Genomic DNA, 12,893 nt, shown 5'->3' on the forward strand with positions numbered 1-12,893 from the left:
TTTTTTTTTTAAATGATAGTCACAGAGAGAGAGAGAGGCAGAGGAAGAAGCAGGCTCCATGCACCGGAAGCCCGATGTGGGATTCGATCCCGGGTCTCCAGGATCGCGCCCTGGGCCAAAGGCAGGCACCAAACCGCTGCGCCACCCAGGGATCCCAATATTCCTCTTTTTTTTAAGATTGATTTATTTATCTTGGTGAGGGAGAAGGGGTTGAGGGAGAGGGAGAGACTCAAGCAGACTTCATTACTGAGTGCGGAGCCCAACATGGGGCTGGATCCCAGGACCCCGAGATCATGACCTGAGCCAAAATCTAGAGTTAGCCGCTCAAATGACTGAGCCACCCAGGTGCCCCTAATATTACTTCTGAATAGTGGGATTTATCTGGAGAAAAATAAAACGAATACAGCAAGGTGAGGGAGTAACGTCTGTCCATTCCCATTCTGATTTGCATTAAACCATCATATCAAAAATCCATTTGCATCTTAAGGAGGGATGTTTATATTGAGAGAAATAGATTCTCTCCATGGGAATTAGACAAGAGTTGAAGACAAATTTCTTTGAGGGATAACCACTTAAAACACGTTTTTTTTTTTTTAATTCATGAGAGACACAGGCAGAGGGAAAAGCAGGCCCTTCACAGGGAGCCCAATGTGGGACTTGATCCCAGATTCCAGGATCACGACCTGGATCAGCCAAAGGCAGGCGCCCAACCGCTGATCCACCCAGGCGTCCCCACACGTGTTTCTTTTTAAGGTATCATTTAAAACTAAATTAAGGGGAAAATTGGAAGAAGAAATTCTATTTCCCTTTTTTTTTAAAAATTTTTATTTATTTATGATAGTCACACACACAGAGAGAGAGAGAGGCAGGGACACAAGCAGGCTCCATGCACCGGAAGCCTGATGTGGGATTCGATCCCGGGTCTCCAGGATCCGCCCTGGGCCAAAGGCAGGCGCCAAACCGCTGCGCCACCCAGGGATCCCTCTATTTCCCTTTGCATTTCCTATTCCTCCCTACAAATTATTTCTTGTCCATCATTCATAAATGCATCATCACCCAGTTTCCCAAATATACCCTCAAGGTCACAGTTCACTTGTTCGTCTCTCCTGAAATGGACCTTGCCTCCAAGTTCTGTTGCTTTTATTTCAGAAATGCTTGTTAAATCTTGCTCTTTTTCTCTAATTTTATCGCCACAGCCTTCATTTAGGCTGCTACCAATTCTCACTTGGATTAATTCAACCTGGTGGCCCTGCATTGTTGCCTTGGTTATAACTTCAGGCTTTAATTTGAGCCTAGCTTAGAATTCTAGAAGGATTGTTTTAGGATCTTTTTTTTAAAAAAATATTTTAATTATTTATTTGACACAGAGAGCAAGAGAGAGAGAGAAAACACAAGCAGGGGGTAGGAGAGGCAGAGAGAGAGAGGAGATGCAGGTTCTCTGCTGAGCAGGGAACCCGACGCAGGGCTGGATCCCAGGACCCCAGAATCATGACCTGAGCCAAAGGCAGTAGCTTAACCATTGGGCCATCCAGGTGCCCCACTGTTTTAGGATCTCTTTTTTTTTTTTAAAGATTTTATTTATTTATTCATGAGAAACACACAGAGAGAGGCAGAGACATAGACAGAGGGAGGCAGGCTCCTTGCAGGGAGCCCGATGTGGAACTTGATCCCAGGACCCCAGGATTACACCCTGAGCCAAAGGCAGATGCTCAACTGCTGAGCCACCCAGGTGCTCCCTCCCCATTTTAGGATCTGAAGGTTCACTTCTGCTCTATCATTTGAGATGAGAGTAGATTATCATTTTTACACGTATAAACTGGGAATAATCAAATATGCCCGAGGGAGCTATTTTGCATTTATCGGAATCACCTGATTGTTCCTGAGACTGTCTTAAAAACTCAGCACTATAAAAAAAAACAAAAAACAAAAAAACAAAAACTCAGCACTATCCCCACTTCACAGTTGTCACTGCTCCCAAGCTGCTCAACATACCTCTGCCGGGTAACATTTGCTGTCCACAGTATGCTCAGAGCCCCAAGCATCGATGGCCCCCCAGTGAAAATGGAATTGCTTCAGTCGGTAGTTGTCCTCCAGGGGTCCTCCCTTGATAACTGAAATGGCACATCCAACAATTCAGGGGACAGTTTTTCACACCATGGAGGGATGTGGGGCAAAGGCCAGATCTTTGGGTGGACCTTCTATATGAACTGTCGTAAGTGGAGTGCACTGGATTAGATACAAGTGTATATAAACTTGATTTCCACAAAGTCAATACATGGATCAGGACACAACCTGTACTCTGAAAGACACTGAGATTTAACTACACTCCAAGCTACCTACAACCATTAAAAGCCAATTCTTGACTTATTTTTATATTCTATATTTACTGAGCCCACTTTTTTTTTTTACAGGGACATGAAATAGTGTAAGGGTTTTATTATCAAAGTCTTGTAAAACATTTTTAGAAACTGTACATCAACATGGCAGACTGTAGCCTTACTGTATTTTTTACCGCACAAAAGTGAAGCTTGAAACTCCTGTAACTAAGAAAACAGTTGCCTAACTATTTTGCATTTCACGTGGGATCACTGTATGGATTAGATTACTATGGCAGTAATACTAACAAATTCATTGGTTTTATGCTTGAGATCAAATAAAAAGTATAAAGTAGATCTGTCTTATTTTAAAAGCTTAATGAAGGTCAATTTAAAATGTACTACCTCCTTTTTGCAACACTGAGATGACAACAAATTAATAAAAGGATGGAAAACTGAAAATCAGGGCAAGAGATAACTTTCTTTTACAGATGGACTCAGCGTAGGCAGATGGCTTTCACTGATGCAGAGGTGAAATAAATTATTTCAAGAAAAAAAAATTCCAAACACCTTAATGAAAACATATACAACTCTACTTCAGAATACATTTTTTTTTAGCCTTTTTATTTATTTATTCATGAGAGACACAGAGACAGAGAGAGGCAGAGACACAAGCAGGCTCCATGCAGGGAGCCTGAGGGGACTCGATCCTAGGTCTCCAGGATCAGACTCTGGGCTGAACCGCTGAGCCACCTGGGTTGCCCTACAACTCTACTTCAAATTATGCTATTTACTTACCACCAAAGACAGTTTCATTTGAAATCTTGTTTCTATAATTAAAGGCTAGTAGGCCATCCAAAAATGTGAACGCATGTATAAGCTTTTAAAGTTAAACAAAAACCACAATTTGACCACAAGACTTAAAGGATGATCTCTTTCAAATGTTCATTTTCTGATGTAACTATAGTAATGCTAATTTGTCATGTCAGCAAACAAGACCGTAAGTAGATCCATCATGTTGGAGGATTTTAATAACATTTAGGATATTCCCGCCACAATTAACATGGAATCAGTGCATTTCCTATATGGCTCTATTACTGCAATGAGTCAAATTCTAGAAATATGATAATTGAACTTAATATAAGGAGATCATACAACATAAACCATCTATGCCTTCTGTAGATACACGAAGCATTTGTTTTGTTATGAAGCAGCACCAGAATAGTAAAACCGCTTGGTTACACAATCAGATTTCACCCTGTCAAGAACTGGTTACTCCTGAATCATTTTCCACAAGCTTTACAATGTAAATAGCTAATATCAGTATCAGCTATGTAACCATTATAACTCAGAGCTGTATTCATCTAGGTTTGAGATGAACAAATGCAGCATTAAGAAATCACACAAAGGAACGGCACTGGTGCATGAATCCAGTTGGCTCCCCCAAGAAGGCAATATTTGGCCACTCACAATCATGTCTTCTTCAAGATGATCATCTCCATTCACTTTGGATTCTCTTAGTGAATCACCAGTTCGCTTTCCCACAGAACATTCTTTTGTTTTAGGGGAACTTGGTTCTATTGGTTTCTTCTTTTCTCTCTTTCTTGCTGTCATTCCCTTGTTCCTCCTCATCCTAATGCCATGTGACTTTTACATCTTTGTCACTCTCTGATTTTTCATTCCTGATCATCCTTTTCCCTATCTTTCCTTTTCTTCTTCTTTCTTGTTGATTTTTCTCCTTCATCTCTGCTTCTTTCTTTGTCTTTTTCTTTCTTCTTCTCCTTTTTGTCTCCTAGGGGATGATGAGAAAGATACTTTCCTTTTAGGCGACCCAGGCTTTTTAGGAGATCTTGTGCCACTCATACTTCACTGTTGTCTCTCTCTGCTTGTACTTCTGGAATGTCTGGCTGTGCTATAACTTTTTGGTGGTGTTTTGGAACGGTCCTTTTCTTGATCTTCTTTCTTTTTGTCCCTGGCTTTTGGGGTGCTCCTTGACCTTCTACTTCTCTCTCTGGAATGAGATCTTCTCTGTCTTGGACTTTTGAATCATCACCTACTCCTTGACTTAGAATGTGATCTCCCTCTTGATCTGCTTCTTGATTGCCTGTGCCTAGAAGATGAGGGAGTTCTCCTCTTCCTAGAACATGATCTTGACCTTGAGTTACTGTACCCATTTTTTAAGTGCAATAAAATGCAAATTTCTCTTAGCATATTTATCCAATCCAAACTCCTAAAACTGGGCAGCCCTGGTGGCTCGGCGGTTTAGCGCCGCCTTCAGCCCAGGGCCTGATCCTGGAGACCCAGGATCAAGTCCCACGTCAGGCTCCCTGCATGGAGCCTGTTTCTCCCCTTGCCTGTATCTCTGCCTCTCTCTCTCTCTCTCTAATAAATAAATAAAATCTTAAAAATAAAAACTCATAAAACTGAAATATGGGGACAAAAGATATGCCCTTTCTTTTTTATACACTGATACTTTTTTTTTCTTAAGTAAACTCTGCACCCAATGTGGGGCTCCAACTCACGACCCTGAGATCAAGAGTTGGTTGCTCTACCAACTAAGCCAGCCAGGTGCCCCTTGCTTTTCAATTTTGGAAGATACTAGTGTTTCTCTCCCTTTCATTGAAATGGAATAAAAAATTTACAAGTGAAAAATTATCGCCTATCTCTCTTTGAACAAAGTGAACAATCTGAGTCATCCACACTCTACCACTGGCCTCACCATGTTGGATAATACGTACCTTCTGTTTAGAGTTTTCTAAACTAGTGAAATCAATACATTAAATGCAAAATATTGAGAAAAAAAATGAGATTTTAAAATCACCCTTCTTCGGGCTTTGGGTTGTGCTGATTTTTTTTTTCTTGAATTTGCTAACACATATTAATTAGTTCCTCCTTTCTTCCGTCTAATCCAACCCTGGTGATGTCTGTTCATGGTTAAACCAATACATCAGCATAAAGCCCACCCATCTCATCTATCTTAGTGATCTTTAGAGTTTCTTGCATCATTAGTTGAATTTTATGTATGACTACAGCAATCCCAAGGACCAAATACACTGGATATGTCATGCACTAGTCTGCTATCTTACTGCCTTTTGAAAATATTTTACATAATTTCTCCTTAAAAAAAAAAAGTTTTCAAAAAGGTGAGCAAAGACACCAATGACCACTTTTTTTTGAAGGGCAGGGGAGGTACAGAGAATAATACCATATGATTCACTAAATTAATAGGAGGCACGCTGAAATAAAAAATTAATTATCTTCCAAAAACTTGTTTTTCTATGCCAGCTCCATATTGTGAGCTTGACTTTGGCAAATATTTAATCTGATCTGTTTTATGAAATTGAAGTTCTTGTCCTAAGTTAAGATACCTCAACCACAGCCCAGTGTGAGACCCAGAGCGAGAGTACCCAGGTAAGCTGCATCAGATTCCCCATCTCTGGGCATGGTGTGCAGAACTCTCCATGTACCACCTCCTGCCTACCTCAGGACTTGCTTGTTTCTTCCTTCTTGCTCTTTACAGAGTAAGACCTAATACAAGCATGGCACTGCCTTGAACTTCCACCTCCTCATGGACTGCCCAGGTGTCACCTCTGCCAGGAAGCCTTCTCCCACCAGACCCCACTTGAACACTTCCCTAATGGCACTTAGCATTCTGCATTAGTATTGTCTCTTCAAGGGGATGTCTCCCCACCATGCTATAAGCTCCCTAAAGACAGCAACCATCCCTTCTTCCTCTTTCCATTCTGAACACCTGGCAAGTGCCTGGCACTTAGAAGATCAGCAATGAAACCAGGAACTAAAGAAGCAGACTGCCAACTGTCTGTTGGGTTTGCTAATTGAAGTATTACTGGTTTCCTCAGCAAGAGTGAGGAAAAGGGTGGGGTCAGGTGGGGCAGAAGTGAGAGGGGTGAAGTGGAGTCAGCAAGAAACAGGCACAGAGGGGAGACAGAAGGTAGTAAATTAGAAAGTAGAGTAGTCATAAGACATATCAAACAAATATATACTTATTTGAGGTTGTTGACACTTTGTTCTTTCAATTTTCTAAGATGAGCAAGGATTAAACTTGTAAAAAATTAGATAACAAATATAAAATACCCAGCCTAGCACTGGGCCTATGGTGAACAATCTACGTAGTGTTCACTCCCTTATTTTGCTTTTAATGTGGAGGTGAAGGAGCTAGCAGAGGAAGGGATGATGAAGGAAAAGGCGGTACACAAGCCCCATACAAATCCAACTAAATGCAAGGAAATGGACATGAAATGTTCTGGGGTAATGGAAATATTTAAAAAATTGGACTGTCCTATGCTATAAATTTGCTAAAAATCATTACATTGTTTTCTATAAAAAAGTAAAGGCAGGACCAAAATTAGGAAGGAGAACTTCAAATGTCTGTGGAAGCATGCTTCCTGGGTTTACCAGTGATGCCCTATAAAAGTGTTAAGTGACCTAAGATGTGGCAGAAAGCACCCATAGGAGAACAACAGGACTCATTTCTTCCTCTCTTTGAGGCCTGGTGACATAGCCAATGAGAGAGAGTACTTTGAGAGGAGGTGAAATTAGAGATGATTCATGCGCTTCAGCCCAGGCATAATTTAGTGTCCTTCCCCACAATATTTTCTATCCCTCACATACACTCATTAAAAAAATTGAACTGTGTCCTACTCAGCGGAGCCAAATAACAAAACAATACCCAGCGAAGGGCAGTGGTATGAGATGCTCACATACCTTCTCTTATTTTCCTTTTAATTTCTGTAAGGTTGGTGGTGATGTCCCCTCTTTCATTTCTGATTCTAGTAATTTGAGTTTTATTTGTTTTCCTTGGTCCACCTATCTAAAAGTTTATCGGGTTTGTTGATCTTTCTGGAGAACCAACTTTTGACTTTACTGATTTGTGCTCTGTTCTTTATTATGCCCTTCTTTGTGTTTGCTTTGGGTTTAGTTTGCTCTTCTTCTATCCTTAAAGCTAGGTTATTGATTTGAGAAATTTCTTCTTCACCAATATAGACATTTTCATGTCTAATTTCCCTCTAAGCACTACTTTTGCTGCATCCCATAAGGTTTGGTATGTTGCCTTTTTGTCACATACCTTCCCCAAACCCTTTCCTTGCATACCTTATCCCGAGTCTTTGTAAAGCACACTGCAGCAGCATTTCCTAACTTTTAAAAAATTTATAGACATTGATATTTATTAGCTCCTTTCTTTTCTAGAGTTAGAATTGGTTCTTGCCTTTCTTCGTTTCTAGGAAGTCTTTGCTCTCTTTTTCTTTATGTTTTATGTTCATTCACTCTTCCTCTTTGAATGCTATGAATTATTTTGCAACAGCATGGAGAAATAGCAATGAAGAATAAGCAGGAAATAGCAGGCAGTCACTGAAATGTGGAAAAAGAAAGAGATAGAGAAAGTTAGGTACTTATCAAAGGTTAATGGTATCTTAAAGAAAATGATTATTAAAGCATAATAAAAAGGGGTTACCTATTTTGGTCTTTCCTAACAAAACAAGTGGAAAATTAGAAGCCTCTCTACAATTTTTCTTGTATATTTTGTAAAAACAGTGTGACACTGACACACCTAGGAAAGGTAACATCAAGGAATGATTTAGTTAGTTGTGTTGGGGGGTATCTTATGAGTTATTATGAGGAAAATGCAGGTCATTTGTTTTCTACCTGAGATTGACCAAGCAAATGGTTAGATAAGAATTCTTGAGTCTGAAAAATAAAACAGAAAGCTATTTGCTTTGAATGATCTGGAGATTAACTTACTTGGTTAAGAAACTTACTGAACAACTTCCCATAATTTCCAACTCAGTGAAGCAATCATATATTGGAAACACACAGTCTCTACTGGCAAGGTCAATAGAAGACTGACCAACATTTAGGATCCTCAGAAGGAAAAAAAGAAGGTTGCCAGGGACCTAGAGAGCATTATTTAGACTTGAGAGGATTACTGCTCATCCCGAGTACACGTATGAGAGTTGGTGTTTACAGACTAGGTCTGCCCACTAGTCTAGTTGGTAGGAGTAATGGTAGAACTCGACAGTGACAAGGGAAGCTCATCATCATGCAAGATGGTCATCTGGATTGTAGGAATTTAGGTTGCTGTTCTGAAGGTTCCTGGAATTCTTATATGTAATGTAATATTATAGGCTTCCAGTTGAGATGGGGGCATACCAAAGGGTTTTGGAAAAATTAGGAAAGATACTAGTAAATCTGAGAGGAAAAGGAAATAATTCCCATGGGAGGAGCAGTCTGTTTGGGGCTGAGCCAGAGGGCCGTGTCTAAGTATCAGAGCATCACTAGAAAAATGCAAAGACAACCAAGATGCACTTGAGAATCCTAGAGCCAGGATAGATACAGGAGGGAACACTTCTATTTATGCGTGAGGTTACACTTTTGACTTCATGCATTCATACTTTCACAGGCTAGTCTTCTCATATTCATAAGAGAAAACTAATTTCCTAAAAGGTTTGTCAATCTCAGCTCTAATGATATTTGAGGCTGGGTAACTCTTGGTGAGTACTGTCCCATGTACTGTAGTTTTTCCTCAGCAGTTTGACTTTCACCTACAAGATGTCAGTCACACCACTACCCCACCCCACCCCATCCCACCCCTGCAAGTGTGACAACTGAAAATGCCTACACATATTGCCAAGTACCCCCAGTCCTAGGGGAGGAAGAGGGGGCAAAACTGCCACTGGTTGACAACTACTCTTTAAGATATACTATTTCAAATAATAATCATTTCAGACTAAGACTACTTGATGCCATCAAATTTGGCTTGAAAAAAAGAAGAAAAAGAAAAAGGAACCCTACATGAAATTAATCACATTCTGTGTTCAATAGACACAGAGATAAACTCTAGGATAAACTAAGAAATCATTCAGATTAGTTTATACCTGGGTAATCGAAAACCAGAGAAAATTCAAAAGCAATATAATATTTGGGTTTGAAAATCTCTTTTAAATTGTGTTTCTGATAAACTAGGTAACACCTTTTAATCAACAAAATTAACAGATTGTGAGTTTTTATTTTTCTGTGTAGAACTAGTTGTCAAGACTTTAACTTCATGCACACATGAATATTCTTTTTGCCCCATTTCAAAGGTATTGCAACTGCTCACTTACATCTAAATAGTAGTACTATTTAATGTAAAAATATCTTGTAAAGTCAGTAATCAGAGAAAATTAGTACATATTCAATACATACAAATTTCAGGCAAAGCTCTAATTTCAAAACCTATCTCCTATCTATACATAGCAATATACATACTTATTAATAAATACTACCTTTACTAGAAGAAAATGTTTATAAAAACTAGGAGGGTGCTGACACGTTGTGTTTCGGCGACAGGCAGACAGACGACAGGCAGACGTAAAAACTAGGAGGGATTTTTTTTTTTCAAATGTTAAAAAAGTAAATGCAAAGAGTCCCATGCCACTGCTCAAAGAGGTCCACATTCCCATGGAGGCGGTGTGGTATGGCCTGTGCTGATGCTGACACGATGTCTTGAACTCCAGACAAGACCACCAGTCTGGCTCTCACCTGATTTATCTGTAGAATCTTCAAATTCCACGAGGAAAGAGTACCCGTTATTCCAGACATGGAGGCAGGTGGTCGGGTCGTAAGAGATGGTGAGTGGTTTTAAGGCAGGATCGAAGACGCTGTCCCTCCACCGGATGTTGATGGGCGACTGGCGCTCACCCACCGGGACCAGGTCCACGCTCTCCCAGAGCGGGTGCACTAGGAGAAAGCACATCGGGGCTTATGGTCAAGACGTCCGCTATACGGGATCACACAGCGGGTGATGCCAGTCGTGGGGGCTGCCGAGGATGATGGAATCGAAGCCTGAGGGATCAGCCACGCGGGGGACGATGGCACGGACCAAGGCCGCTCAGGGAGCACTGGGCACAGGGGCAGCCTGCTGCGTCGTCAGCGCAGGCAGCTCGGCCCACCCCCTCGGCTCACCTAAACCAAGCGCTGCCGGGCGTCATGCCAACAGTAGGACGTGCCAACAGTAGGACGTGTGCAGATGAGCACCGTGGGGAAGGAGCGTGGTCTCCAATGAGGCTCTTTTCTTTCCCAATAATTTTCTGAGCCCCACCCACCAAACCAGGTTTACATGCAAATACAGAGCCATGCAATTTTCCCTCGTGGATCTCTTTTCAACAAAGGCCATGGGGGAGAGGAGGAAGAAGTTTTGGAAAGCAAGTGTTCACCGAAGCACTCTACGTTTTTCATTGCTTGGCTAGGAGAAATAAAGGCTTGCGTGGCATGCGTCTGTAATTTAGCTTGCAATTTTGAAGATTTCTGGATTTATCCAATTATTGTATTATATTATTATAGGCTTCCGACTGAGATGAGGGCAACACTCTAGGGTTTTGGAAAAATGAAGGAAGGTACTGATGAATCGGGGGGGGGGGAAGGAGTGATTTCTTCTTAGTTTGACAAATGCTTACCTTAGGAATAACACTGCCACTCATTTTACCACCAAAAAAAAAAAAAAAAAAAGAAAAGTTTTTTAGGGGGTAGAGGGCGAATAGCAAAGCATTACAATCTGGAACAAGCAAGATATGGTAAAACCACAGACAAGTCCAGAGAGCAAAGGAGAGGGCTGCTCCTTTACAGAGTGAAGGAGGAAGCTAGGAAGGCCTTTAGAAACAAAAAGTCCACTGGAGGAATCTGGGAGCTGGAAATATAGTGGCTTCTCATTCACGGCCTGAGTTGTAACTGTTTCTCACTGGCTGAGCTCTTGCTGGGGAAGAAGGGGCAGTCTTCCTTCCTCAGGCTGAGACAGTGGATTAGTAGCTGAAGTACTGTCCTCGTGCAAGGTTTACTTCTTCCTGTTGGGTCTGCAACTGACTAGGAGACCTCCTGACTCCACTACAGGTTAAGGTGTACACACGGAATTGTCCTGATTTTCCTACAGAGGGTCAAGCACCGGGTCTTCATAGTAAGTCCTGGATAAATCTCAGTGGATTACCTGTAATGCACATAGAGCTGTTGAGACATCCATGCATGATGGATAGAACTACATGCATAATTTGGGGTGCCCCTGTGCTCTGCGCCTTAGGAGCACCACAGATGGGCAAAACCAAGACCAACAGGAAAACCAGAAGAAATGTGCTTCAAGATAAATCACTACCAATGACACTCTGTACCTCACTCCACTGCTAAGAGCCTAAGGATTTGAGAAAGTGATGAGGTAGTTGCCACTCAGTCAATCTAGCATGTGTCTAGTGGGGTCTCTGACACTCCACTTGTCTTTTTTCTTTTTTGTTTTTTAAGATTTAATTTATTTACTTGAGAGAGAGAGAGAGAGAGCGCGCACACACAAGAGTGGGTGAGGGGCAGAGGCAGAAGCAGACTTCCTGCTGAGCAGAGAGCCTGACATGGGGCTCCACCCCAGGATCCTGAGATCACCACCTGAGCGGAAGGCAGAAGATGCTTAACTGACTGAGCCACCCAAGGCTCCTCGACCCTCCACTTTTCATTAAAAAAATAATAAACAACAGAAATACACCCCTGGTTTATTCTTAGAGAGAAGACATCTCTCTTATTGAGGTAGCTACCCCAAATTCATAAATTGGAAATTCAAGATCTTAGCCTTGTCATTTTTGCAAAAAGTGCCCCGGCACTATAGACAAAGCATTCCGGCAGTTGCCAGAACAGTGATTCGTAATGGAGGGAGCAATTCTGTTCCTAGGGGTCATTTAGTAATGTCCAGAGACATTTTTGGTTGTCACAGCTGGAGATGGGTCCTACTTACACCTAGGGGTAGAAGCCAGGGATGCAGCTAACTATCCCACAATTCATAGGAGAGGCACCCACAGGACAGAAATGTCTGGCCACAAATAGTGCAATAATACCGAACTTGAGAAATCTTGGTCTAGAGCTAAAAGCTATAGGCAGATACAAGAGAGTATTCTCTTTTTCTTTTTCTTTTTCCTTTCTCATATAATACAGTACTCCCATTTCTAGAGAAGTCTGAACCCAACGTCTTTGGTATTTTCCCTTAATGTAAAAGAACTAGTGAAGGACAAGAACTTATTTTAGAAAAGAATGACAACTTTCCGTTCATAAATCCTGAGTGAAAAGTACATACAAATGGGTGCAAGACATGGGGATCCAAAAAAAAAAAAAAAAAAAAAAGACATGGGGATCCCTGGGTGGCTCAGCGGTTCGGCGCCTGCCTTTGGCCCAGGGTGTGGTCCTGGGGTCCCGGAATCGAGTCCTGCGTCGGGCTCCCTGCATGGAGCCTGCTTCTCCCTCTGCCTGTGTCTCTGCCTCTCTTTCTCTCTCTCTCTCTCTCTCATGAATAAATAAATAAAATCTTTAAAAAAAAATGGGCGCAAGACAGTCACAATCTGATTACAATGCAAGTTCCTTGCAGACAGGAGCCATATCTTCCTCCTCTTTTTGTTACGCTGCAGTGCCTTATTCAATTTATGTCCTTTAATTTTAGTATTGATTATCCATCTGCTATTGTTGGGATAAAAAGCTGTATTTCATTACTTGTGTGATATTTTCTAAAGTTCTAGAAACCTCTGGAACAGCCCTGATTCAGTTGTACTATATTTTGTT

General features: G+C 41.4%; 1 protein-coding gene and 1 pseudogene across 7 annotated transcripts in view; both read right to left on the reverse strand.

Annotated features, from left to right (window-relative positions):
- Nucleotides 1–12,893, reverse strand: part of CA5B (carbonic anhydrase 5B) — a 133,740-nt gene that overhangs the window by 10,904 nt on the left and 109,943 nt on the right. For 6 of the 7 annotated variants that reach the window (XM_072816079.1, XM_072816080.1, XM_072816078.1 and 3 more), the window contains 2 exons: nt 9,855–10,052; nt 1,993–2,111 (listed from right to left, as the gene is read on the reverse strand). In XM_072816079.1, coding sequence (XP_072672180.1) covers nt 1,993–2,111; nt 9,855–10,052 — 317 coding nt within the window. The remainder of the gene's footprint in view (nt 1–1,992; nt 2,112–9,854; nt 10,053–12,893) is intronic. The other variant, XM_072816084.1, reaches the window with a different exon arrangement.
- LOC140627650 (uncharacterized) lies at nt 2,143–9,995 on the reverse strand (annotated as a pseudogene).

The sequence above is a fragment of the Canis lupus genome, chromosome X (assembly GCF_048164855.1).
Source record: "Canis lupus baileyi chromosome X, mCanLup2.hap1, whole genome shotgun sequence".
Classification (NCBI taxonomy): domain Eukaryota; kingdom Metazoa; phylum Chordata; class Mammalia; order Carnivora; family Canidae; genus Canis; species Canis lupus.